At 35.2% G+C, this 27,311-nt stretch overlaps 2 protein-coding genes across 3 annotated transcripts in view; one reads left to right on the plus strand and one right to left on the minus strand.

Annotated features, from left to right (window-relative positions):
• Positions 1 to 650: 650 nt before the first annotated feature.
• cep83 (centrosomal protein 83) lies at positions 651 to 19,219 on the plus strand. Of its 2 annotated transcripts, none has more exons than XM_034033638.3 (16): positions 651 to 800; positions 1,758 to 2,026; positions 3,097 to 3,247; positions 3,420 to 3,512; positions 4,026 to 4,157; positions 5,218 to 5,469; positions 5,767 to 5,898; positions 7,557 to 7,671; positions 8,007 to 8,151; positions 9,401 to 9,550; positions 9,722 to 9,797; positions 10,327 to 10,484; positions 11,579 to 11,708; positions 13,413 to 13,516; positions 18,042 to 18,228; positions 18,665 to 19,219. In XM_034033638.3, the coding sequence occupies exons 2-16, from the start codon at positions 1,776 to 1,778 to the stop codon at positions 18,761 to 18,763; spliced, it is 2,175 nt and encodes a 724-aa protein (XP_033889529.3). In that variant the 5' UTR covers positions 651 to 800; positions 1,758 to 1,775; the 3' UTR covers positions 18,764 to 19,219. The 2 variants fall into 2 exon arrangements, with proteins under 2 accessions (XP_033889529.3, XP_058842002.1); XM_058986019.1 differs by having other exon boundaries at positions 1,866 to 2,026; positions 18,665 to 19,218.
• A 2,777-nt stretch (positions 19,220 to 21,996) lies between these two features.
• LOC117420149 (plexin-C1) overlaps positions 21,997 to 27,311 on the minus strand; it is a 31,051-nt gene continuing 25,736 nt past the window's right edge. The window contains exons 29-34 of the mRNA XM_058986020.1: positions 27,188 to 27,292; positions 26,731 to 26,894; positions 26,482 to 26,629; positions 25,536 to 25,676; positions 25,348 to 25,422; positions 21,997 to 24,158 (exon numbers count right to left, since the gene is read on the minus strand). Coding sequence (XP_058842003.1) covers positions 24,054 to 24,158; positions 25,348 to 25,422; positions 25,536 to 25,676; positions 26,482 to 26,629; positions 26,731 to 26,894; positions 27,188 to 27,292 — 738 coding nt within the window. The 3' untranslated portion in view covers positions 21,997 to 24,053. The remainder of the gene's footprint in view (positions 24,159 to 25,347; positions 25,423 to 25,535; positions 25,677 to 26,481; positions 26,630 to 26,730; positions 26,895 to 27,187; positions 27,293 to 27,311) is intronic.

The raw sequence follows: 27,311 nt of genomic DNA on the forward strand, positions 1-27,311 counted from the left end.
TCCCTCAAAGTCCATATCCTTGATGCTCATCTTGATAAATTCAAGGAGAACATGGGAGCATACTCGGAGGAGCAAGGTGAGCGCTTCCACCACGATATACTGGACTTTGAACGCCGCTACCAAGAACAGTATAACGAGAACATGATGGGAGACTACATTTGGGGGCTGATTCGTGAAAGTGATTTACAGTATAATCGTAAATCTCGAAAAACTACTCACTTCTAAATCTTTTGTAGTCATTTTTGTATTACTTGAGTATAAATGCATGTTAATTTGGATTCATATGTTGTTTTTTTCTGACTTTATGTGAATGAAAAGACACAAATACGCCTGTTTTCTCATTGGAAATAGATAAATTTCAAAATATCACTGTCCTGGTCACAAAAGCAAAGTTTGTGGGGAATAATAGCCATTTTCTATACTTTTGAGGCATAAGCAATTAGGAAATAACACTTACTACCCAGGAACAAAAATTGTGTTACATAGTGTAATAATAATAATAGTTGTATTTACCAGCATTACAAATTCACAGTTTCAGGTTTTTTTTTGTTTTTGTGAATAAAAAGGCAAAATCTAAAATCTGTATGTTGGTAAAATAGGTCCGCTAGATGGTGCTGACATTGTTTTCTGGTGGTTTTTTTTTTCTTCTCTCTCCTCTCTCTCTCTTGGTTGCTCTGTGAGCTTGTTGAAGATGACATTAGGTAGTCCCGTGATGCTGTTCTGTTTTGGAGTTCCTGTATGACAGGAGCAGCTGTTGTTGGTTCCAAGAAGTTTGATATCTGGAACGGAAGCTTATTCAGGTATGGAAAGTTTGACACGATATGTCTTTGTTATTGTCCGATTATGCATTACATTAGAAATGTGGTGAAATATTACGTCATATTTTTTAGTTTACGTCCCTGGGTTTTTGTGTTAGCAACGGCGGGAGGAAAAGCGCCATTTTTAAATATCTGAACTTTGTGAAGCTGACACAACCTTACTGCACTGCCGCAACAAATAACACAATTAAACGCATGCATTAAGAGTTTAAATACGTTCCTGCGTCTAACTTAATATCTGCTAATATAAAGCACGTATGTCTAAAGTTAATTTGTCGTTACTATTCCTGACCTCCTTAGACTAGATTTTTTGGTCGTTATTTTCATATACAGGTCTAACTGGTCTTTTCGTGTAAATAAACATATTTGGCAAATGAAGTAAACCAATTTACTTTGCAACTGTAGACTACCAACAAAGAGACAAAATATTCAGGCTTTGGGTATTGATTCCTTTCTTTTTCAGTAGCCTTATCGTCAGTATCAGTTATAATATAAATCACGCTTAGGCTCTCCTGACATTTATTGAAACGAATTAAAAAAAGCAATGTACATGTTTCTTAATATCCTCAAATATATTAGGTCTGTAAATGTAAAGTATGATTACGCTGGGCTGTTGCCAAGACAACAAATTCACAAGCTACCGCACCTTAGCCAACTGTAAGTTACCCTTCCTAGGCGGCTTTTGTTTTTATTTGCACTGGGGCTCTTGTGACCTCATGCCGTTCATGGCAGTGCATTACGTTGCAAAGTAAACTGTCTGTTAAACACTATCTGTGGTGTCTTGATTTTGGTTGGGGATCAGTCCAAAATGGTATCCCTACGATTGCTCAATCATTACATGAATTTAATTAAAACTTCTATTAACACAGTCCACCATGATTTTTATATAGTGCTTCATTTTGTGGGGGTGTTTTTTTATTTTTTATTTTTTTGCAACAGCTAATTGAATCCTCTGGGATGGCATCAGGTGGGGAGGCGGGGCCCATTTCAGACAACCCTGCTCTCGGTGGGAGATCATTGACGTCTTGCTTGTTGAATCCTGTTCAGGCACTTTCTGCTCCTTTGCTTCCAAAGATGGATTATTTAAGGGATAACCCTGTGGGTTTGGGAGTGTCTGACACGGAGCTTCAAAAAATACTGATTGATGAAAGAATGAGATGCGAGCACCACAAAACGAATTATCAAACACTTAAAGCTGAACACACAAGGTAAGACATCGATAATGCACAGTGCCGGTTGTTTCATTGTTATTAATTATTTTACCAAGCCTTTTTTCAGTGCTGTACAGACGTTCTATGTCGTTATCCGTTTAGTTTCTTTGAGATACTAATGTACATTTTGTTTTAATGTATTCAAATTTTGTTGATTAATAACATTTCTGTACTGTGGGTGTTGTCGAGTGAGTGAAAACGAGACATTTTGTGTTTGAATTGAAAGTGATGGTCTTGAGGAGTCGAATGGGTCAAAGTTCAAGTATATTTTCCTCTAGAGGAGATATCACCTTTTGACGTCAGTACTGTGGTATTATCACGTTTTTAGAATGGCTCAGGATGCAAATATATCCATGTATAATATATATATATATATATATATATATATATATATATATATATATATATATATATATATACCGAGCATCAAAAAAAACATATCACTATTATAACACATTTATTTTCGAAAAAAAAATAAGGTATATAAGTGATGGACATTGACAAAATGTTTTTGGTTTCTTTTTAATCACTTGATCATTCATCCTTGACCATGACACGCTTGAGTGACTATGACTGAAGCATATGCACTTAATCACCTAATTAGTGAGACAGTTGATTGGACACTGGATATGGAGTGATTTCAGCTGTTGAATTGCAAGCTTGAATAAAAGCAATAAAGAAAATCACAGAAAAAAAAAAAAATATATATGCCATGTCTGTTAAGAGCAGTGCTTTCGTGCAATTGGTATGTTGGAGATTGGACTAGGGCAGCGTACTGTGGCTCGCCGTCTTGGGTGCTCACAGCCAGCAATTTCAAACCTGGCCAGACGGGGTCAGCAGACACTGTCAGGCCACAAACTGGGAGACCAAGAGTCATTTTGTTTTGCAGTACTGTCCACATGATGGTGGTGAAACACTGTTAAGTTGAGTTGCCAGGGATGTAGTTCTATTTCTGTACTGCACATTGCTATGGCAGACAGTAATGTTGGAAATCAACATGCAAGAAAGAGAAATAATGCAAGTGGTTCCAAAAACCCAATTAAAACGTCTTGTAATTGTTTTAATAGGCTACAGGACGAGTACACAAAGGCTCAACATGATCTGAAACGCATGTTGGCTGAGAAACAGAGCGTCCAAGATAAATTTCAGTTACTGCTTGCTGAGCTGCGTGGGGAGATGTTGGATAAAACCAGAGAACTAGAGGAGCTGAAGATGCAGGTAAAGCAGACCTGCAAGATGTAAAAAATAAGTCTGATGCGTAAACTGCAGTAAATCATTGCACAGTTACATTCAGTTAACCAAATAACCACACAAGTTTCTTTTTTTTCTAACATACAAGATGGCACATCAAGCAAAGTTGTTTTGAAATGGCAGCCTTTCTCTTTTACAGGTCATCACACCACAGAAGCTAGAAATATTAAGAGGTCAAATTCAGCAGGAGCTAGAGGTGCCAATGAGAGAGCGATTTAGTAGACTTGATGAGGTTAGTTGTTATATCCTGTGTTAATCACTTTTAACCCTTTCAAGACTTGACAGAAAGATGGCCTTAGTCATAAGTTACTATTAGAAATTTAAATGGTTTTAGTATCTTATGCTTTCAAAATACCCGTGGCCCAGTCTACTACTCAGCAGTGTTGAATCTTTCTCCTAATGCATGACATATGCATTTCTTATTTTGCATGTCATTGATGTAATTTACTGACTAACTAATTTAAAACTGTACTGCATTACAGATATTTTAATTTTAGAAAACATCAATTAGATAATTAGCTCTACCACTTTTGCACTGTATTTTACTATGTCGTGCTAATTAACACTTTCATGCCTGGAGACCTCATATGGAGACAGATACAAATAAATGCTTGATAGTCTCACAAGGGTGCCATTTTCTTCCAATATAAAGCAATATTTCATGCATGAAAGGGTTAATTCATTTTTGTGTTTTTGTTTTTATTGTATTGTGACTTGGGTTTTCAAAACTGTATTTTCTTTGTAGGAAGTAGAAAAGTACAGGTCAGATTACAACAAACTTCGTTATGATTACACATTTCTAAAATCTGAATCTGAACACCAGAAGGAGGCACACATGCGCATATTAGAAGAAAACAAAATCAGATATGAATCTGAGGTGGGTGAACAAAAAAACAACAACTATGGTTTCCTTTGAACCTGATTCTGATAAAATTTCAGTTAAAAGCAGCAGTGTAGGTGTGGTTTTAACTTACCATCTAACATTATTTGAAGTGCGAGAAAGATATCCATCTGTACATACAGTAAAAGCTATACATTAAACCAAACAATTACACATTCTTCAGACAAAGCCATTTAAGGTTAATATATTAGAAGATTCCTGAATGTGCTTCAGTAAACCTAGACATTGTATCACTGTTTAACCCAATAATGCCCATTTTTTACTTTGAGAAAATATACTGTATGTTATTTGTCACCAGACATGAATTCGGGTACCAAACAAATAATTAGAACATATACAGAATTTAATACATAGAATATAGAATTTAATAAATGAGTGGATTTTTAACATGCAATATATCTGTTAATTGTATAACATGATTAATTAAGCAATTAGAAGAAAATAAACACCTCACATTTAGAGAGATTGATAAAGTTAGCCATTTATTATAGCCTAGTACCTTTTGGGGTTATTAGCCTGTATTGTATTTTTAATTGAACATTTAATTGAAAATCCTTTGTAAAGCACTGAAGTGCTATTTCTCTGTGTTTCCAAACTCTTGTTTTTGGTTCACTCTTACTATTTCCCAGTGGGATAGCTCCTTTTATTTAACTCCATCTGTAGAATTAGACCTCCCCTGTTGACACTGCATAATGTTATAACCTAAAGTTTTTTCATATGTATACAAAACATTCATAATCATATTCATTTTGATAACAATATGGGCACAAAATATATTTTAATTCTATAATAAAATCATTATGTATTAAAAAAATAAATAAATAAAATATGTAATATTACTTGTAATAACTAATGTGTTACATACAATTCTGGGCTGTTTTAAATGTCCATATTAAGTTTACTTGCAGAATATAGATTCACTTGTATTATTATTATTATTATTATTATTATTATTATTATTATTATTATTATTATTATTATTATTATTAGTAGTAGTAGTAGTAGTAGTAATTTATTTTTGCATTGTATAAATCAGATTTCCAGATTAGAACTAGACAAAGAGGACCTGAGTAACCAGCTGCTGAGCATGGATCCTTCTAGAGACAACAAGAGAGTTGAATCGCTCCTCAGAGAAAAGGCTCAGCTGCTACAAAAGTTAAGGAGCCTTGAAGCAGAGGTCGCTGAGTTACGAGCTGAGAGAGACAACTCAGGAGCACAGGCAGAAAATGTTCAGAGAATACAGGTGCGGCAATTAGCAGAGGCCCAGGCTGCAGTGAAGTCTTTGGAGGTATGTCAATGAACTGTTTGCAAGCAGTTTTTTCCTGTGCAATAATGAAACTGTATCTGCGGTCTCTCTTAATGTAAAATGTTCCATCACTATATGTCTAATATTAGCTGTGTTCATAATGACAAATGTTTCCTGCTATAGCTTTTGGTTCTTCTTAGGTGTAATTATACAGTTCAGATATGTGCTGAATTATACTATTCATTCATTATAGTGATGTACTGTAATGTGCAAAAATTGCTTTTAATAAAGTTACTTTTCGTACCTTTGTTGCTGATAACAATCTTGTTTTATTTGAAGGCGGAGAAACAATCCTTGAGACTGCAGCTGGAGCGCTTTCAGAAAGAACTACAGCTAAGCCACGAACAAAATACACAACTGACTAGCAAACTGCACAAGGCTGAGCGAGAGCTTAACACCCTTACTAATAGTGTAAGTGTATTTGAAGTCCTTTTTTTTTTTAAAGTAGAAAAGTATTAAATTATTTCTTCATGGTTTTTTTCCCCTCATGCACCACTTTCATGCTAACTCTTGCAACTTGAAAAAGTGTGCCTTGTGAGCTACCTTTATTTACATATACAATATTGCAACACATTGCGGTGCGCTGAACTTTTAGCAGTTCTTGCAATAAATGACTTACCCAGTGGAGTGGAGTTGAGTTGAGTTGAGAAGACTGATTCAGATTCCATTTGATCTTTATTAACAGTGGATAGCTAAACCACAAATATTTAAACTCATCTAACATATCTATACGGAACGTTGGTTTGTGGCTCGCTAGTTTAGTGTTTTGATTGACTGCCATTTAAACTAATTAACCAGTATGAGAAATTGTTATTCTCTTTTCAGATGGTAGTTAGGACGTCCAAACCAGGGAACTGATCAGTTCGTTTGTTCGACATATTTGTTAAATAAAACCCAAGTTGTTTTGTGCCGTGGGAAAGCAGAAATGGCTTGATCATTTGCAAATTACCAGTGTCCAATAAGTGCACAGTATTACGGTATATTCTAATACTGACGCATGTTCTTAAACACTAAAGCTGTAAGTAATTTTAAATATAGTAACCAGGTGTGAATGTGTGGGTTGCAGTGCTCCGGTGTACAGGTGATGCAGGTGCTTTAACAATAACAAACACAAAGTTCACAGTTCAAAACAGTTCTTTAATTTCTCCGTTTTGTCTGCTTAGACTGTTAAATAATAAACGCTGTCTCTACACACCCATGTGTATTGCCAGCTTTAAACGACAGGGTTGAGTCCCGAAATAATAATCACAAACAACACACAACAAACACGGCCACTTCAAGTCCAGGCTTGATGCTGGCCTGTAGTGACAGCTTCCCGGCTCGTGTTAGCGGTCTAGTAGTGACAAACAGACAATTGCATTCCACAAACAAACAAAACACTTAACACTCATGATACATTTACACAGTTAGTTTCCTTTATTGGTCAGTTTTGTAAGCACATCAAAGGCACAGATTACATAGTCGCATCCCCAATTATACCCTTAGTCACCCCCCCTGCAATAGCTAATTCAGTCACGTCTCCTCCAATCCATGGCACATCGCGTACCTCTTTAGGGCGAGCACTTTGGGCATTGTGACTCCGCCCCCTTCCTGGCTGGCTGGCTTCTGACTGACCCTGGAATGAACTGCCAGACCAACCAGATTGTTTCCTTTTTATATCTGCAAATTCCAAGAAAGCTGAGCTTGCATTACTGTTAACTGCCAATGTAGTGAGGATAACTTTTATGGTGTACTGTATACAGCTTCAATTGCCAGTTAACTTATTCAAATATAATTATTGTAGAAGTATAAAGTGTAATTTTTTTCATTCATTCATTCATTTGTATACAACTTTAGTTTGTAATTCATGGATAAGTCTAAATTCATATTTTAGTAACTGCACTTTATTTTGGGTTTGGGGCCCAATGCTATATCACAGTGGGTTTATTACAGCGTTTTGGTTGTGTGCAATTATACACCCAGCAGGTGGCATCACAAAAAGGAATCCTGTATATCTTGACTGTACATAAGCCACATACAAAGGCACTGTCTCCCCAGCACATACTGTTGATGTTTCCTTGATTTATTAGAAGGAAGAACTCAAACATTCCCATAAACTGGAAATTTCTAATACCAAACTAGAGGCTGCCCGAGCAAAGGGGGAAATGGAGAGAGAGAGGGACAGCCTTCAGAGCCAAGTCAATGGTAATTGCCTTTTTGTTTTTAAATGCCTTTATAAATCCCTTCCTATAAAGTTATCCTCTCCTGTTGGATAACGTTGAGACAGGCACACTTTTTAATATAGGGTTTTAATTGGTTATTGAATGTATCATAAGCTCGGGTATATGGAGGCCACTTTTCTTTCATCTGTGTCACAATTTGAAATACTTTTTTTTATTTGAAAGCCTAAGCAGTGGTTCCCAACTCTGAACTAATTCAGGACTTGATGGAGTCAAAGGCCTAGACAAAGCATACGGTACCATACTTTTATTTTTATTTTATTGGACCATTTATTTATTTTAATTGTTTTTCTCTGACAGGATTACAGTCTGATATTGAAATCCTGAAGACCACAATTGAAAGGCACAAGAACCACATAGCAGAAAAGGAATGCGAGCTGATACGCAAAGTTCAAGCAATCAGGGAGGAAGAATTTCAAAAACTTGCAGCAATTCAAGATGAAAAGTAAGACCGCCAATTCTAAATTTCTGTTTACATAACAATAGTAAAGCAAAATCACTTGGCTTTTAAGTGTCACATATTGTTGTACATCTATTCCCCATGGGACAGATCAATCAGAAAAAGTAAAACAGTTGTTGATTGTTCTGCTTAGTTATAGGACTGACTTTGTAAATGGTGAAGTCTCTGTCCTAACCCAGCCATGCTGAATGGAGTATAAACCCAATGAAGTGCAGGCCAGGGCAGCATGTTTCTCTGTTTCAGTGTTTCACAAGCAGCTTGTGAACAAGATTGTTTTGTTATAGAAGAAGCAAGTGATTCATTCAGTATTCAATCAAACACAGTTTAAAAATATTCTCTTGTACAATTTTAAGAAATACAGAGCGGTTACAATACCTTGTGCTTCTATTATGGAACTAATGCAAGTTTGGGCACATTGTGTGTAGTCCCTGAGGTGGAGTACAGGACTACATCCCCCAGAATGCCATGGTGTTAGAATCAGCCAGGATGGGAAACACCTGCCTATAACAAGGTGAAATGTTTGTGTGCTGTCTGTGTAAAGCCTGGGAGTAAACTTTGTAATTTATGTGGGGCAACTATAAAGGTACTGTGTGTAACACTGTGTAAAACTTTTCTTTGTGAACACGTGTGTTTTGTAACCGGTAAATGGCTTAGCTGTCTGGTTCTATAGTTCAGAATTGTGAAAGTTTAGATAGCACTCCTTGGAGGAATTAGGCTTTTGTTTTGTTCCAGTGTTTAATCTGTGTTTATAAAAGTGCGCAGAAAGTGCTTAAACTTGCAGTTCTGGTGTCTGGGTCAACTGTTTAAGGGCGCAAACCAGCCTTGGCTGAGGGCTTCACCAAGTTTAACTGCTTTCTGCACACTTTTATTCACACAGATTAAACACTGGAACAAACAAGACACACTTGTTCACAAAGACAAGTTTTACATAGGACTCACAGGTTTACACACCGCACCTTTTTAAATTTTACGCCCAGGCTTCACACAGAGGCCTTAGCATTCACACAGACAGCACACAAACATTTCACCCTGCTTTTATAGGCAGGTGTCCCTCATTCCATTAGAGCCAGGTGTTTCCCATCCTGGCTCTAATTCTAACCCCAAGGCATTTTGGGGGATGTAGTCCTGTACTACACTTCAAGGACTACATCTCCCTCTCTCCTCTGCCACATTTTGACTATTTCTAAAAAATCGACAATACATTCATTTTAAAGAGCCTTTCTCATTGATTTAGGCAGGAGTTGGAAAACCGAGTTTCTGACTTGGAGCAGCAGAAAGCAGTACAGGAAGCTGCAGGACGTTCAGAACAAGAACAGTGGGAGGAGAAAATGCGGGCTATGCAAGTAACTGAAGAGTCAGCAAAAAAGGAAGCTCAAAACCTTAGGTAGCTATAAATGAATTTGACTACTTAGACGTAATCCTTGACAGAATGTCTACTTGTACTTCATCTTTCTTGAAACATTTCATATTTTATTTTAAGGAACAAAATGCCTTATAGCTTGAATTCCCTTGCCAAAAAGTTCTACACATAATATGTTTTGTATCTAACTTTCAGGGCTAAAGTGCAACAACAAGGGCTTCTCCTGGAAGATCTTGAGAGAGAGAAAAATGAGAATGCCGATCTTAGACAGGTATGGTTTACAAATGTCTGTTTACTCAGGGAATATAATAGGTCCATAGGTGTTCCACAAAATAACCAGATTTTTTTTACCATGAAATAATTCTTATTCTAATTTAAGTTTCCAAGGTTTTTAAAGTCTGTTTATGTAAAACTTATACTAAGGGATGTGTATACGGGTGCCCCCACTGTATCCTGATACCTGGAATATGCATTTATTACATTTCGAATAATGAACCAAAATGTATACCATCAAAATCAACATTAGATCAAAGAATAAATACAGAATGACAGAAAACACTTGACTATTTATTATATTTACTTGAAACTTTGATTTTGAGAATGTTTGTGTGAATCTGCAGCAAGTAGTCAGACTGTGCAATCAAGATACAGTGGCTATAATATGAGGGGTGATAGTTCATGGTTAATTACTATGTGTGGTTACTTTTACCATGAGCATGGTCTGACATGGTGTACACTAGTATTGTGATACCATATATTTATACAATTTTCAAATATTTTGACATTTTCTTTCTCAACAGCAAAACCATGATCTCCAAATTCAAGTGACAGCACTGTCACATTCAGAAAGCAACTTGCATGATGCCAATGTGAAATTGCGTGAGATGCTGGAACGAATGAAAGAGGAAATACGAAATGCAAGAAGCCAAGCAGAAAAGGCACAGCAGGAAGCAGAAAAGTACACCCTTAATTCTGTTTTTAGTACTTGTGAAGTCAGCGAAAAACATTTTTATCGACCCTAAGCAAATACATTTGTCATAGAGCTGAACTTTAAGAAAAAAGCCAAAACAGTGAAATGTAAGGAGGGCATTGATTTTAAAACTGATGTCCTTCTTCATTTAAGACATATCTATTACTTTCAGTTGTTGTTGTGTCTTGAACATGCATAAATACATGCAAGAGGTTGAGATGATTATTGGGTTATGACAAACCTTAAATAGAAAGTGTACACTGGCAGCAGCTACTTTTCAAAATGGTGAATTTTGTATGTATGTGAATGTTAAAACCAAAGTTTTAAAATCAATGTTATTACTTCTTAATAGCATTATCAACTGCACAACTGGTTATCTAATATCAAGAAAAAGTTTATTTATTATTTTATTTAAGTTTTGCCAGCATTGCTGTATTCTTCCTATACTTTTTAACCCTGTAGAGGGGAAACTTGAAAAAAATCAGCAAAACAGGCAAACACAAAAAACATGAAGTGGTAATGTAGTTAAAACTGATTTTAAAGCCTTGGATCACCCCTTTATGAAGCATTTAGTAACATTTCAATCAGAAATGTGACTATTATAATTGTGTTCAATATTGTTAATATGATTTCTTTCTGTTTTGTTATTTTCTTTCTGTGGCGCTATAGATTTCCTGCAGTTTAAAACTTACCTTTAAAGCATTCCAAAGTAATTGATAAATTGTTACAATTCTCAATTAGAATCTCCTAGAGGTTTACATATTGAGTTATTCAGAACTTGCAAATATTCGGTTAGTAGTAACAATAAGCCTTTATAATATTCATCATTAGTCACTCACCACAGCTACAGCCAAATTGCAATTTATATTTTATAGTGGGGAGACAAAGTTTTGAGCCCAGCAAATCATTTTTATCAAATGTCTGGCATTGTATTTCATCGATGACAGTGCCTTCCAGTTGGCAGCATTACAGCTGTACCAAATTACAGCAATTTGAGGGCTTTCACTGCATTGTTGTAGCAAATGGCAATATGTGGTTATGTTTTATGTGTCCTCTAACAAATTCCCATTTTTTATTTGAAGAGTTCTTGAAGATAGACGTATAGAATGGCTAGAAGAGAAACACAAACTGCAGGAGTGTTCTGCTACACTAGAAGAGAAGTACTGTCAAGCCAAGGAGAAGCTGCAGCGAGCTGCACTTGCACAGAAAAAGGTGTCTTGTAACTACCCACACACTTCTTACAATTGAGAACATACAGTACTGTGCAAAAGTTTTAGGCAGGTGTGAAAAAATGCTGTAAAGTAAGAATGCTTTCAAAAATAGACATGTTAATAGTTTATATTTATCAATTAACAAAATGCAAAGTGAGTGAACAGAAGAAAAATCTACATCAAATCAATATTTGGTGTGACCACCCTTTGCCTTCAAAACAGCATCAATTCTTCTAGGTACACTTGCACACAGTTTTTGAAGGAACTCGGCAGGTAGGTTGGCCCAAACATCTTGGAGAACTAACCAGTTCTTCTGTGGATTTAGGCAGCCTCAGTTGCTTCTCTCTCTTCATGTAGTCCCAGACAGACTCGATGTTGAGATATGGTTGAGATGGCCATACCATCACTTCCAGGACTCCTTGTTCTTCTTTACGCTGAAGATAGTTCTTAATGACTTTCGCTGTATGTTTGGGGTCGTTGTCATGCTGCAGAATAAATTTGGGGCCAATCAGATGCCTCCCTGATGGTATTGCATGATGGATAAGTATCTGCCTGTACTTCTCAGCATTGAGGAGACCATTAATTCTGACCAAATCCCCAACTCCATTTGCAGAAATGCAGCCCCAAACTTGCAAGGAACCTCCACCATGCTGCACTGTTGCCTGCAGACACTCATTTGTGCACCGCTCTCCAGCCCTTCGGCGAACAAACTGCATTCTGCTATAGCCAAATATTTCAAATTTTGACTCATCAGTCCAGAGCACCTGCTGCCATTTTTCTGCACCCCAATTCCTGTGTTTTCGTACATAGTTGAGTCGCTTGGCCTTGTTTCCACGTCGGAGGTATGGCTTTTTGGCCGCAAGTCTTCCATGAAGGCCACTTCTGACCAGACTTCTCCGGACAGTAGATGGGTGTACCAGGGTCCCACTGTTTTCTGCCAATTCTGAGCTGATGGCACTGCTGGACATCTTCCGATTGCGAAGGGAACTAAGCATGATGTGTCTTTCATCTGCTGCAGTAAGTTTCCTTGGCCGACCACTGCGTCTACGGTCCTCAACGTTGCCTGTTTCTTTGTGCTTCTTCAAAAGAGCTTGGACAGCACATCTGGAAACCCCTGTCTGCCTTGAAATTTCTGCCTGGGAGAGACCTTGCTTATGCAGTATAACTACCTTGTGTCTTGTTGCTGTGCTCAGTCTTGCCATGGTGTATGACTTTTGACAGTAAACTGTCTTCAGCAACCTCACCTTGTTAGCTGAGTTTGGCTGTTCCTCACCCAGTTTTATTCCTCCTACACAGCTGTTTCTGTTTCAGTTAATGATTGTGTTTCAACCTACATATTGAATTGATGATCATTAGCACCTGTTTGGTATAATTGTTTAATCATACACCTGACTATATGCCTACAAAATCCCTGACTTTGTGCAAGTGTACCTAGAAGAATTGATGCTGTTTTGAAGGCAAAGGGTGGTCACACCAAATATGGATTTGATTTAGATTTTTCTTCTGTTCACTCACTTTGCATTTAGTTAATTGATAAATATAATCTATTAACATGTCTATTTTTGAAAGCATTCTTACTTTATAGCATTTTTTCACACCTGCCTAATACTTTTGCACAGTACTGTATGTGACAAAGTGACAGCTCTGTTAAGTAACACGTTTGGAGATGACTGATATTTATTAATTTATTTGTTTATTTTTGCAGAGAAAGACACTAAATGAAAATAAACAGAAGAGATTGCGAGATACAATCCAGCTGCTGGAAGCAAAGAAAGAAGAATTAGAAATTGAGAAAAGCACCTTAAACAAGTAATTTTCATTTTCACATTAAATTGCCTCTTTTCTTTTGTTTTTCCATGAACCCATCTAGTCATCCGCATTTAAAAATGCAAAGCCTTTCTGAAACACAAATGCATTTTTGCATGGAATGATTAAAGTTTAATGTTTTTCATGGCACTTCTATTTTGAGCTACAATGTTAAAGTAAAACTCACTAATGCAACCTGACATTTTACCTGCACCTCTTGTTTCAGCATTTTTGTTATCAGCATCAGTACTTGTTAAAGGTGTTAGACTGACTTATTTTTAAGATATAATAGATTATTGCCAGTTTCTACTGTGGAAGGCTGGTTTTATAAGTTTTTGGTTTCATATCACAAACAAGCTTCCCCTGAGTACATACACCCAAGTATCAATCATATATCTATCAACTGGTCACACGGGCAACTTTTGTCGACGGCAACAAGAGGAACACATTTGTTGCCTGCGTGTTGCCTTGCAGTTTGCGGTGGTCACACGGGAGACAAGCCTGCAGTCGACAAACTGGCAACACACAGGCAACAACGTAATACAACCCAGTCATAATGCATGTTGTTTTTTTTTTTTTTTTTTTTTTAAACATGCTGCAAAGGAAGACTACGATATAAAAATGCACTAATTTCATTATAACAAAGCTGTAGTTCCTTCTTAATTAAAATAAAAGTTGTACATTAGTATAATTATTTAGTTAGGTCTACATATTTAATATGCCAAACATAATACATATATCAGTATTCATTATCCTAAACAATGTTTTCAGTACTGTACTTTTAATTCTAGGCTTTCGAGAGCAAGAAGGCAGACCTGGCAACATCTGTCGCCCCCTTGTTGCCGTCGGCAAGAGTCACCCGTGTGACCAGGCCTTTAGAATTGAACACACGTAATAAGCTAAGACAACTTGAGCTATAGTACTTATAATTAATAATAAACTATTTTGTATAGCGCCCTTAAAAGCAATCATCTCAGAGTGCTTCACAATTAATAGTACAGCAAAAAATAAAGATTATACATAAAAAGCACAAGGAAATAAAACAATCATAAAAATCATAAAAATGCCTTTCTAAAAAAGTAAGTCTTTAAATTAGCTTTAAAAACACTCAAAGAAGCTGAGTCCCTGATCTCTAGTGGAATAGAGTTCAATAATTTGGGGGCATAGCAACAAAAGGCCCTGTCGCCCATAGAGCGCAGGCGAACAGACGGGACACACAGCAGTCTGAGATCAGCAGAGCGGAGGTTGCGAGTAGGAGTGTAAAAAGATAAAAGATCTGACAGATAAGTCGGAGCTAGCCCATGAAGAGCCTTGTATGTCAGCATTAAAATTTTAAAATCAATTCTGAATCTGATAGGCAGCCAGTGCAAGGCCTCCAAGACAGGAGTACTGTATGTCAAAGCTGAGCTGTGACTAAGCTCATACAGTAGTAAAACCATCCCTGTAAAGCAGGGGTTGACATCTGGTCTTTTAGTGGGTAATTATTTCTGAAGTGGCAGTATACAGTAGCAGACAAAAGTATTGACACCCTACACTTAATGTAATTGAAGAAAGCATGTTAAATACAAGCATTTAGTGAACATTAGCCACTCATTAATATGACAAAGACCAAAATTATTATTATTATTATTATTATTTATTTCGTAGCAGACGCCCTTATCCAGGGCGACTTACAATTGTTACAAGATATCACATTATACATTATTTCACATTATACAGATATCACATTATTTTACATACAATTACCCATTTATACAGTTGGGTTTTTACTGGAGCAATCTAGGTAAAGTACCTTGCTCAAGGATACAACAGCAGTGTCCCCCACTGGGGATTGAACCCACAACCCTCCGGTCAAGAGTCCAGAGCTCTAACCACTACTCCACACAATTTCTGATAGTTTAACATGGCAGAGAAAAATAATTTATAATTTGTTTGAATATAAAAGTCCTTCCTAACTGGGCTTCTATAAAGTTAAACTTTATTTATTTATTTATTTATTTATATATTTATTTATTTAACCACAATGTTTATTGCAAGGTCTGCAGTCTGCCAGGCCGAGGGACAAATGGTTTGCAACCCCCTGGTTTATTTAGCAGATCGTGGACTGGACACATTCATATGATTTGAAGATTGAATGAATGCAGCCATGTATCAAAACATTCTACAAAGTACAATGATACCATCTGTTCGAAGGCTGATTGGCAGATAGTTTACCTTCTAACACAACGACCCAAAGCATATGGCTAAGACAACTCTGGAATTCTTGAAGAAAAAGTTCTGGAATGGCCTGCACATCACTAGATATCAGTCCAACAGAAATATTTGGACTGATCTGAAAAAACTGTAGCCAACCATTGTGTATCCATTCAGTCTGAGCTGTAGGAAATATGCAAGACAGAATTGCCCTAGATTTCATGAACAAGATGTAACATGCTGGTCAATAATTATCAAAGCAAAAGGAGGACGCACCAAATACTAAAGCAGGGGTGCCAATACCTTTGTCATGAACAAATACTTTAAATGAAATACATTTGATTGTTTTTGATAGATTATTTGTTAAATTACTAGAGACTTTATTAAAAAGTGGTTCAAGTTTACTAAATGCTTATCCTTAATCGGTTAACTTAAATTTTGGTATAGTTAGTGTAGGGTGTCAATTTTTGTGACTGTATGGGAGGTTAGTGTGTAAGGTAGAAATGTACGTACAGTAAGAAGGGCGAGGACAGAAGTGGAGCTCCAAAAATTGGGTAATTAAAAGATTTAGTTTGGACCATAGCCAATATCAAACCTGAAGTGCCATATATGTTATACATAAATTGCACTTATCTGTGTATGTATGTTTGCATGGATGTCTATTACCTAGGAAAAAAGGCTTAAGGGGTTAAATTTTAAAAAAAAAATTGTTTTATTTATACATTTCAGAGAATAGTTCAGTACATTGTGGTGTTTACATGTGAGATGCATCACAAGTTGTTCTCTCTAATCTTTTTTGTCTGCTGTTTTGTCTGACATGAGAAGTTATTTTCGATAGGCAGTTTATGGGCTAAAGGTCAACATGCAAACCTCAAGAACAGGTCTCTAGTTTCAGATCAAACACCATCAGTGAAAATGGCCTGCAGCACCAAGTAACCAGGCATTGAGTGTACTATAATTAGGGCTGCTGATTTTCTGTTTTAACCAATAAAACACCCCCGATACAAAAAATGAAATCGGTGGATAGCCAAAAAACACTGGAAAACACCAGAAAAACTGGAAATGGTTAATCAATTCACATTGACTTTACCCTTTTCCCATTTAAAAAATCAAACCTACTACAAAAATAATACATACATTTTCCAGTGCCGCTGGGCAACGTCCCACCTTCTTGACTTGTATCTATCATTGGTTTGTTCTGAATACTTTAACCACTTCAACTCCAGAATAAAACCCCTTCCCAGGTACCAGATTTTGAAAATAATAATAATAATGTAATAATGTTTTAATAAATAATAATAATAATAATAATAATAATAATAATAATAATAATAATAATAATAATAATGTTTTCAAACCTGTAATTGCTATAAAATGTTAACATATGATGAATAAAAAAACAAATAAATGACCTAAACTGTGTTTTTCATTAACCCTGTATGCTGCTGTGTACTACATACCCATATTCAATAAAGAGATAAAAACATGTTTTTTTTTTTTTTTTAACAATGAAAACAAAATTGCTGCTAATTGTAATCAGTAAACAGTAATTATCAAATAAAAATCAAACAACATCAAAACGTGTGCCATTATCGACTTGCTCTGTGCCATTTATTGAAATGTTGAACACAACAGAACCTGGGGTTGCCTTTGCAACCACTGCACATTTTTCTTGTGTCTTCTTTTGTTTTCATTTTCATAGCAGTCTCTGCTTCCTTTGTGTTGGAGGGATAGTCACAAATGCGTGTACACAGCTACTTTGCGCAGGCATTGCCTGTACCCAGCGCTGTGTTTTGATAGCATTTCGTCACAGCACTGCCATTTCAAACCAAACAGCTTCCTGTTTGCAGCTGTTTGGTTTGTACAAAAAATGTATTAAATGACAGCAGAGGTTTATTGTTTTGTTCAATGTGCAACATACTGGTAGATTACAATTGTAAACTGTGATAAAGTAAAAAAAACCCTGCAAACTGTACCACAGCAGAAGTCTTTTTTTTTAACTTGAAATGTTATTTTCTGAAGGTATGTAAAACCTACATTTGTTTGCTGCCTTGTAATGCTGGGACAAACTCACGACCTGTTACATAAAAGGAAATATTTTTGTTTGTAGTTGTATACGCTGTGAAGCTTACAAATACTTGAATTAAGTGATCAGTTTGTCACTTAGGTTCCCATTGATGTTATGTAAGTATATTGTATGTGACTTCACACACCATTTCCCCCTTCCTCTGGGATTTTGACCAAATTTACCCTGACTGCTCCATGATTTTTGGTATAAATTTCTGAGACAATCACAGCCTTAACTATAATAGTATTGCCTATTTCTGTTTTTTAGACAGTACACCTACACTGAAGAGCATGCTAAGCTTCAAAAAAGACTAAAGGATATACAGCGGAGGCATAATGAATTTCGCAGGCTTATTCTAGGGCCACACATGACGGCGGCCGGCATTAACAATTCTGCCAGTTTTCTGTCATCCACGTTGGTGCCAGGAGCTCAGATGGCAATTTCTAATCTCCAAGTGAGTATCGGCATTGTGATCATGGCAAGTTCTCTAACTTTGTGCACACTAATTTGGTTGCCCTACAGAATAAATAGTGAATATTTGAAACAACATAAAATACTTTTGCTCATACTGGAGGTCAAGCAGGCTTCACAACTGAACGTTACAACCAACGGTTCATAACTTGGATACACGCTTTTGTCAATAGTCTAAAATGTTGTCTGTGGTTTACTGCAATGAGGTTGCTTCATAATATAAATATTGTTATCCGCATGTTTTGAAAAAACATACATCGAGATGAACTTGATTTAAAAATGTATTTCTGCTAATGCACACAGTCATGTTTATTTTTAGTATCACTAAATATCTAACTTAGTTGTATGTGAAATTCATGTCAGATCCTTTTAAAAGTAAAATATACATATATATGTTTTTTAACTTGTTTTTATTTTAGGAAGAGCAACATCAGAGTGAACTGTTCCTTTTGCGCAAACGATTAGAAGATCTGGAGACTACACAGCAGCAACAGCTGGAGGAACTTGGAGCCTCCTAGAACGTGAAAGGCAAGAAGCATTTTGACACAGAAAAGACATAATAGATAAGATATGAGAAACTGCAGATCCAAAGCTGATTGTGTGGTCTGATTTTTTTTTTTCTTTCTATCCCAGCAAAATCGCTAAACAGTGTCAATATGAACTTTACAATGAATTATAACTGTTATTACCCGTATACAGTTCCTGTATATCCTATTTTAATAATAACACATTTTTTATATATTTTATATGACAAGTTTGTTTTATATGTTTTACAAACAGTATTGGGTTATAAATCCTAACTGTGGCGCCACAAATACATACATCTATTTTACAGGCTGCATTTCTCATTTTCTTTTTAAAGTTAATGCGATTCCAATAAATCTTACCTAATGTATAGCCCTTATTTCTTAGATCTTGCATTTTCCTATATGAATCCTAATTTAATGATCATTTAAAAAAAATTATATATATATATATATATATATATATATATATATATATATATATATATATATATATATATATATATATATATATATTTATATATATATATATATATATATATATATATACTCAAACTCCCAGAAGCAGCTCATGTTTGCTGGCTACATTCCTACAATAGGAAGTCGAGCATGGAAAAAAGTGCAAGGCATTCATCAATTTTTTCAAATGCTATGAAAAAGACCATTAAAAACATTAACATATTGTGTGCATTTTTCATAAAGAAAAATGTAAGATCTACGAAGTGTTGCTAATAATTCCAAGATTTATTGGAATTATTTTGTTGATCACTGTGTACTTTAAAACACTTTCTGATTTTTTTTTTTTTTTGTGTTCAGTGATCAAGTATCAGTTTTGAAATATTCTAATCTATGTATCTTCAGGATTTTCATCTCCCATAACATTAAAGTGAAACATGCACATATTCAATACTACAATATAGAAGAATATGATTTCTTAATGTGTGTTTTGCACATTATTTAAATATTAGTACTAGATTGTATTTAAATGTTTTCTAATCAGTGATGTTTTTTTTTAATAAAGCAGCTTTTATATCCTATTTAAATGTTGTGTATTCAATACTGTATAACCCATTTTCCACAGCAGACATTTGATTTAAAATTGTAGTATTTATTATTGTAATTTTGCATATATACAAATAATTACATATTGTACAACCTCCACAACAGTACATGCAAGAAGTTGAAACACAATTCTGCATCTGTATCTACCGTATCATCCAATCCCTAGGAATCAAAAAAATGTACCTATTATCCAAACCATGCTATCGCAATGCATCTGTAGAAACTTGACAATTGTATGGTAATAAGTATGTAAATATTTATCAAACAGATTTTTCGTATAGCACAGGCTACAATTTAATAATCTGACACCGATCACTAATATGAACATGGTCCGGTTCCAGGTGGTTTGGATTTGCAAAAGTGTACAGTACTTAATACAAATTGCAGACAGTTACCCCTTTTGCAATTTAGCTACAATAAACGGTTTACATACACTGCTGTGCAAAAGTCTTAGACATGATGCATTTTTCTACTCTGCATTATGAGCATCAACAATTTACTCAAAGCCTCCACTAGTGTTTGCTACTATTATAACAACCTTGACTTGCATAAAGAAGGAAAAACATTGAGTGAAATATCTTGCATCACTCGATTTTCAAGGTGTGGTATACAAAGCATAATCAACAAGTACAGAGAAACATCATCTGTAATTGACAAACCCAGGACTGGAAGACCCAAAAAGCTGCCGTTGTCCATCAAATCAACAGTACGAAGGTCATGTCTTGAAATCAGGACTTCAGGGATGTGTTGCAGTAAAAATACCTCTTAAGAAAGGGGAACAAGAGTAAAAGGCTAAAATTTGCACAATAACACATAAATTGGAGTATGGAACAATGGTCAAAGGTGCTTTGGACTGTTGATGGATGGACAATGATACTTCCAGACCCGATGAACACACTACAGAGATGGTACCTTCCTCTCTGCCACCGCCGCCGCCTTTTTTGGACGCAGGTCCTTCTCTGAGAATTTCTCTTTCAAGACCACAGCTGAAACAACTGGCCAGATTTATACACAAAAAACAAGTCTCGGACAAAAATGTACCCACAGTGAAGGAATGGTGCAATCGCCTATGACGGAGACCTTCCCAGGTGTAATAAATCTGTCAAGCAAACTATTAACGATACCACAATGTAAAGTACTCAGTAAATCTTTCATCCCTAGCACAAAAGTAAATTTCTTTGGGCTAAAAATAGATCTGTTCTGATCATTTAGAAATATGAGATTACATAAAATTTCGAACAACCGCCAGGTCGGCCAATTGTCTCTGGAATTGGATGTCTAACAGAAAAATTATCTGAATTTATTGATTTTCATATTCGACCTTTAGTGGAATCCATCCCTTCATTCCTAAAAGATACTGTTGATTTTTTAAGACTAATTGAAGAAAATAAAAACAAAGCAAAGGACTATTTTTTGGTAACTTTGGATATTTAGTCTTTATATAGTCATTCCCCATAATGAAGGTATTGAAAGTGTTGTAACATTTTTAGAAAAAAGAGTAAAAAATGACCCTCAATTAGCCTTCTTACGGATCGAATGAATTTAATCTTAACGCACTACTTTTCCTTTGATGACCAGTTTTACTAACAGGTTAAAGGTACAGCACTGGGAACAAAAATGGCACCTAATTTTGCTAACTTTTATGTCGGGGATTTCGAAAATCATTTTGTTTTGGATCAACAGATTAATCCCTTCCATGATAATATTCTGATATGGAAACGATATATAGATGATATCTTTTTGATTTGGAATGGTAATGAAGCTCAATTAAAGAATTTCATTAATTGTTTGAATACCTGCAATGTTAATCTTAAATTTACCTCTAATTATAGTTTTGAAAATATTTTAAACACTCCACTCTTCAGAAAAGCCTCTGATAGAAATACCCTGTTGTACACCACGTCCTGTCATCCTCCCAAATTAAAAAACAATCTTCCTATTATCCAGATACATTGGGCAAAAAGAATCTGCTCTACTGAGTCGACATTTACAAAGGAACATAGGAATATCCAAACTAGATTCAAGGAGAGGGGCTATAAACAATGAACACTGACCAAGCCACACACCAGATCTTTTGTTGCAAAGGGGAGATCTTTTGTGTCACAAACAAAGGAAAAAAGTACCGGACAGAATAACTTTTTGTGTTATTAAATATACGCCAGAAATTAACAAACTACAAAGATTTATTAACAATCATTGGAATAGTATTGAAAGTGATTCCACAATACCAAACATTTTTAAAAACAAGCCTTTGTATACAAAAGAGAAAAAAAACCTTAAAAGTTTTTTGGTTCATTCAGATGGTAGTAGATATCAAACACTTATTAAATCAGGTGGTAATTTCAAATGTCTGAATTGCTCCAAATGCAAATACACATACAACATTAGCGAATTTTCACATGCGAGCAAAAATCGATGCATACGAATCAAAGGACGTATCATCTGTGCAAGCAAAAATGTGGTGTACTGTATAATCTGCCCTTGTGGCTTAATGTACAGAGCCCTTAAAGTTAGGATTTCTGAACATATTATGGCAATCAATAGAAATGACGCCAGATACCCAGTGGCAGTACACTTTAACCAGGTAGGACATAGGACAGGGGACAGGACATAGGACGGGGGGGGGGGGGGGGGGGGTAACGGGGAGATGTCAATTTTCATTTCAGTACAGTACCAGTACTCGCAGATGTGAGTACTGGTACTGTACTGTTTAAATGGTCATGAAAAGCTGGCTATCGAATCATGCTTTACATACAGTAACAGAACGTTGCAACACTACACTTGCACCAATCAACTAATACATGTCAGAAATAACTACTTACAATGATACAATGTCTGATCGCCATTTAATAAAAAAAATAGAAAGCAAATATATTTTTTCCAGATATTTTTCTGACAATATTCAAACGACAACTTGCAAACAAATAATTATACAAACCTCACTGTTATGCTATTAAAACAAAATGTTATTCGTTTTAATTTTATTAAAACTAAAAAATGTTCTGAAAATGATTGCACAGCAAACATTCAAGTTAACTAATGAAATCACGTCAATTAGTGATCGCTTTATTTATGTTGTATAACATGTTCTAACTCCAATATGTTAAAATGTAAATGAAAGGTTTCTAAATTAAATACATAGCATGACAGTAAACAGAGGGAAAATAAACTTAAGTGCATATCCACTGTGTGTCTTTGAGAGGCATGTAGGTACATTTCTGACTTGCCAAACAGGTTTTTTTGACAGGCTCAGTTTCTTCTGCTAATTTCCTGTGCCTGAACACTTACTTTTGGCCGCACTGCTATTTTTTCCTAAAAGTACATTATTTATCATATCAAAAATAAAGAAAATATAGACATATACACTTAAGTTTTTCATGTATTTCTATAATACAGCAGCCCCTCTCAACTTCCCAAGCGTTTCTATAATAAACTGGAGACAAAAATCTGGTGTTTTGCAAGATTTTAAAAAATGCTGTGACACCAGGTCAACTGTAATAGGTTAATCAATCATATAACTTAATACAATACCTAAGTTAAAGTACATTGCTAACGTATTTAAATTAAATGACTACAAAAACTACTTTCACTTTCATGTTCCAATCACATGCTGCACAATTCCCAGCTAAATCTAGCAAAATTAAAGCGATTTCCAATACTATTTATCCTAAAACTATACGCAAAACTGCAATATTCCAGAATAGGTTGTGAAGGATTTATTTTGCTCCACTGAATTAGCTAGAAAGCAGAGGATGTCAAAACTTTAAATTATACAATTTTTCATGTGTGTATTTCAGGCAGAAACAGTACCAAAGTACACATCAGTTTTTATTTTTTTTAAATCCCTGCCATTGTAGTTTCTTTGCAATAAACAAAGTGGCAAATGACCCATTTTCATAAAGAAATAGCGTTATAGAGTTGTTGTTTTTTTTTGTTTGTTTGTTTCTAAGCTGTGCACACAAGTGAAAACTGTCAAATTTAACTTAAATAAACACTTCAAGAAATAAATGTGGAAATGGGGTACATGTTTTTCAATAACGCGGTCTCCTGGAAACCGGCTGTTCCCTATGTTAGTTTTTTAGCACTGTGTGCTGCCCTAGCTTTGTGTTTCAGAATATAAAAGTATGCTAAAGTTTTGCTGTAAATAAAAAGTAACATTATTTTGTTCTATTTAAATCACGTATTTCTCTCATTCTTGCAGTAAAAATCCCACACCTGAAGATTATTCCCACTTGCATGATTTCTTTTCACAGAACAAGCCCTTGACCTTCAGTAACTGTTGTTTCAGGTTGCCTGAAGCCTCATTTTGCTCCAGCTTGATCAGGACCTGCAGAGAATATCACAGATTAGAACAGCCATAACAATGCTGATTTTCATTAGTACAAGGTCTTGTGGGTTGATTCTTCAGCTTCGGGGCTCCTGATGAAAAAAGCATTCCATCGGGCAAATTGCCTTTTGTCATTTAAAAAAAAATACAATTTAAAGTCAAAGTGTTATTACTACCGCAAAAGAAAGTACATAGATTTTTCCCTAGTATAAGAAGATACTCTATTCATTTTATAGTGTTAAAAAGTACATAAATGACTACAGAAATAGATTTGAAGAATACAGACATTTTTGGACGTTATTTATTATTTAAAACAGTTTGTTTGTAGTATATTTTAATTTAAGGCTACGTTTCTCTCAGGTTTTAAAAAGGCCAAGGGTCATTGTTTACCTAAAATTCCAAATTACATTTTATTTTTATTTATGAAAAGCCCTAATGTGATAGTGTTACATTGAAAGCAATAAGCTGTATGCTGTGTAAGCCGAAATGTGCACAACTGGGGACTTACATATTTACTTTCAGAATTACATATTCATTTAAGGCTAAAGTGCAAATAAGAACTGGGGCTGCCCCTGGCCAAAAGATTGGTTTTGCCCCAGGAGTTTCAGTCAAAATGATCATTGGCCACTTTCACCCATGTTTATGTATTCAATAAACTGCTTTACTTTTACCAGTGTTGTTTTATATTGTTATTGATACACCTTGGTCATATATTTGAACTTTTGAGGTTGGGTTTGTTGTATTAACATTACATCATACAGAGCTATATTATTGGGTTTCCCAGGTACTGTAATTTGGTCAAATTTGGTAATAATGATCTTAAATAAATTTAGGCTGTGGGGAGTTTATATTTTATAAGTGAAAAAGGTTTGCATTGAATTTACCACTTCTAATTTTGCTGTAGGTACACAGGTATTAAATAATGTTACAAAATGTTGTTGTAGCTACAATGCACCTGTATTATGAAGAGTATCCCATTCATTTGTGTATGCATAACAGGGTAGGTTGAAGGTATATCATGAAAAAGAAAAAACAGTCATGCCTCCTGCACTTGATGTCATTTTGGATTATCATTACAGAAACTAATTCTTTCCCAGCACCTATACATATTGCATCTGAGCAGTTCCATTGTGTACAAACATTTTTTGTAAAAAAATAAATAAACAAATAAATATAAAGAAACACTTACCACATCGAAATATGCTGTAATGAATTTGTAGATTTCAGCCATAGCTGCTTGTTCATTAAATTCATTTTTATGCTTCTGAGGAAAAAATGAAAATACAGAATAGTTGAATTAAAGAACATTATGTACAGGCAAACAAGATCATGAACATAACACATAAAAAAAATGACTATTTTAAAATGATTAGATACCTCTGATTCTTCAAGCAGAAAGTCATTAAGGTCTTTTTTGCTGAATTCAGGGAGATCTTGTATGTGCTTGTAGTAGGCTTTGACCTCTGTCTTGTACTGTGGTATGTCTTTGGCATACAGCAGTTTGTTTGTTGGTGCATACTAAAATTGGAAAGAATAAAAGTGGAAAAAATTACACAAACTAGGACGATGCTGAATTTTTCTTCTATTTGGTTTCAACCTTGCTGTCTCTAACCTAATAATCACTGTGTATAAACATACTGGATGAGAAGACAGTATTATAGAAATGTGTTATAGCATAAATGTCTTGTTTCTTGTGACTGAATAAAGTACAGCACATATTATATATATTGTAAGTCTGGTTAATTTTCTAACCAGACTACACCATGCCCCATAATTGTATCATCTGAATCCTTCAGAGGGGAATAAGTATATTTTAAAAATCAAAGAACAGTTCCAGCTCTAATGTCTGAATTACTGTGTTAACATCGCAACAGCAAACCACAAATGTAGGGGTAAACAAAGTAAAGTCCTATTGCCCTGGATTTTCCACTTTCTCTTATTAGAGTGTGTTGAAAATGCCCCTTCATTTAAGTTAAATCCCAGTAAAAGTTATTTGAGAGAAATAAAAATATGAAAACAGGTGTAATTACATTGAGTGTTCAGTGTCATTTTTGACCTTACTAAACATCATGCCTTACCATTAAGGCACAGTGTAAATACATAACAGGTAAGCAATGACCCCTATTGATTACAATAAACATTTAACTTGAAAAACAGAAAATATACAGTCCTTCAGGACTTGTGCCACACAATATACAGTACAGTTAATAAGCTTGCCTTCAAACCCCTCCCCCGCCCCCCTCCCCCCCCCCCCCTTTTTTTTTTTTTTTTTTTTTTTAACAAATACAGAATGTGTTACTGGTCTTTAATAAATAAATGATACCTTCCCTAGCTGCTGGTCTGATAAGGAGAATGAGTCCATGAAAGCCTGAGCTATAACTGACAGGCACGCATCCAGGTGGGGGGACTTTTCCATGTCAAAAACAAACTGCGGATTTTTCAGGATATTGACCCAAAAACGCAAGGGGAGGCTGAATAGGTACAGAAAAAGCAAATTGTTTAAAATCTTTAAAACACCTTAAGATTCATGAAACTGGTTCATATCCTTCTGTTTGTTCAAAGAATGCATTACCTGTTAGTTTTCCAGATGTGCAACACATCTGGGTCAGTGATCATTTTATTTTTAGCCTGGAGATCTAAGAAATCAAAAAAGTACTTTACAGCCACTGGAACTTTGTTGTTTGATATTCCCCATATCGTCTGGAAGAGTTTTTCAACAAAAGAGTGAATAGCAACCTAGAAAAGGAAGTGGTTACAGCTGATGAGTTGTTGTATGTGACTTTCTAAGTTTAAATAAGCTTGGATACTGTAATATTTACAGAGGAAGGCATCTAACCTCAACGTGTTTGTGCTTGCATATCTGCTGTTTTAAAAAAATAATTTAAAATGAGGAAATAAATAGTCCCCTTTTTTAAAGATGTGAAGCGAGTGCTGGTTTTCTTCTTACTGTATACTGTAATATTTAAGAAAATACTCTAAGTATGTTGCATTTTATATTGTATATAATGGCTGACTAAAAAACATCATACCTTTGTTGACAACAGTTTAGTGAGGTAGACTTCTTTCAGTTTCAACTTTTTTCTTTTCTTTCCATTTTGTTGTTGATCTTCAACTTCTGGTAAATCTGTTTCAATCTAAAAACATATTGGGACA

Source organism: Acipenser ruthenus, chromosome 14 (assembly GCF_902713425.1).
Source record: "Acipenser ruthenus chromosome 14, fAciRut3.2 maternal haplotype, whole genome shotgun sequence".
In the NCBI taxonomy this organism is placed as follows: Eukaryota; Metazoa; Chordata; class Actinopteri; order Acipenseriformes; family Acipenseridae; genus Acipenser; species Acipenser ruthenus.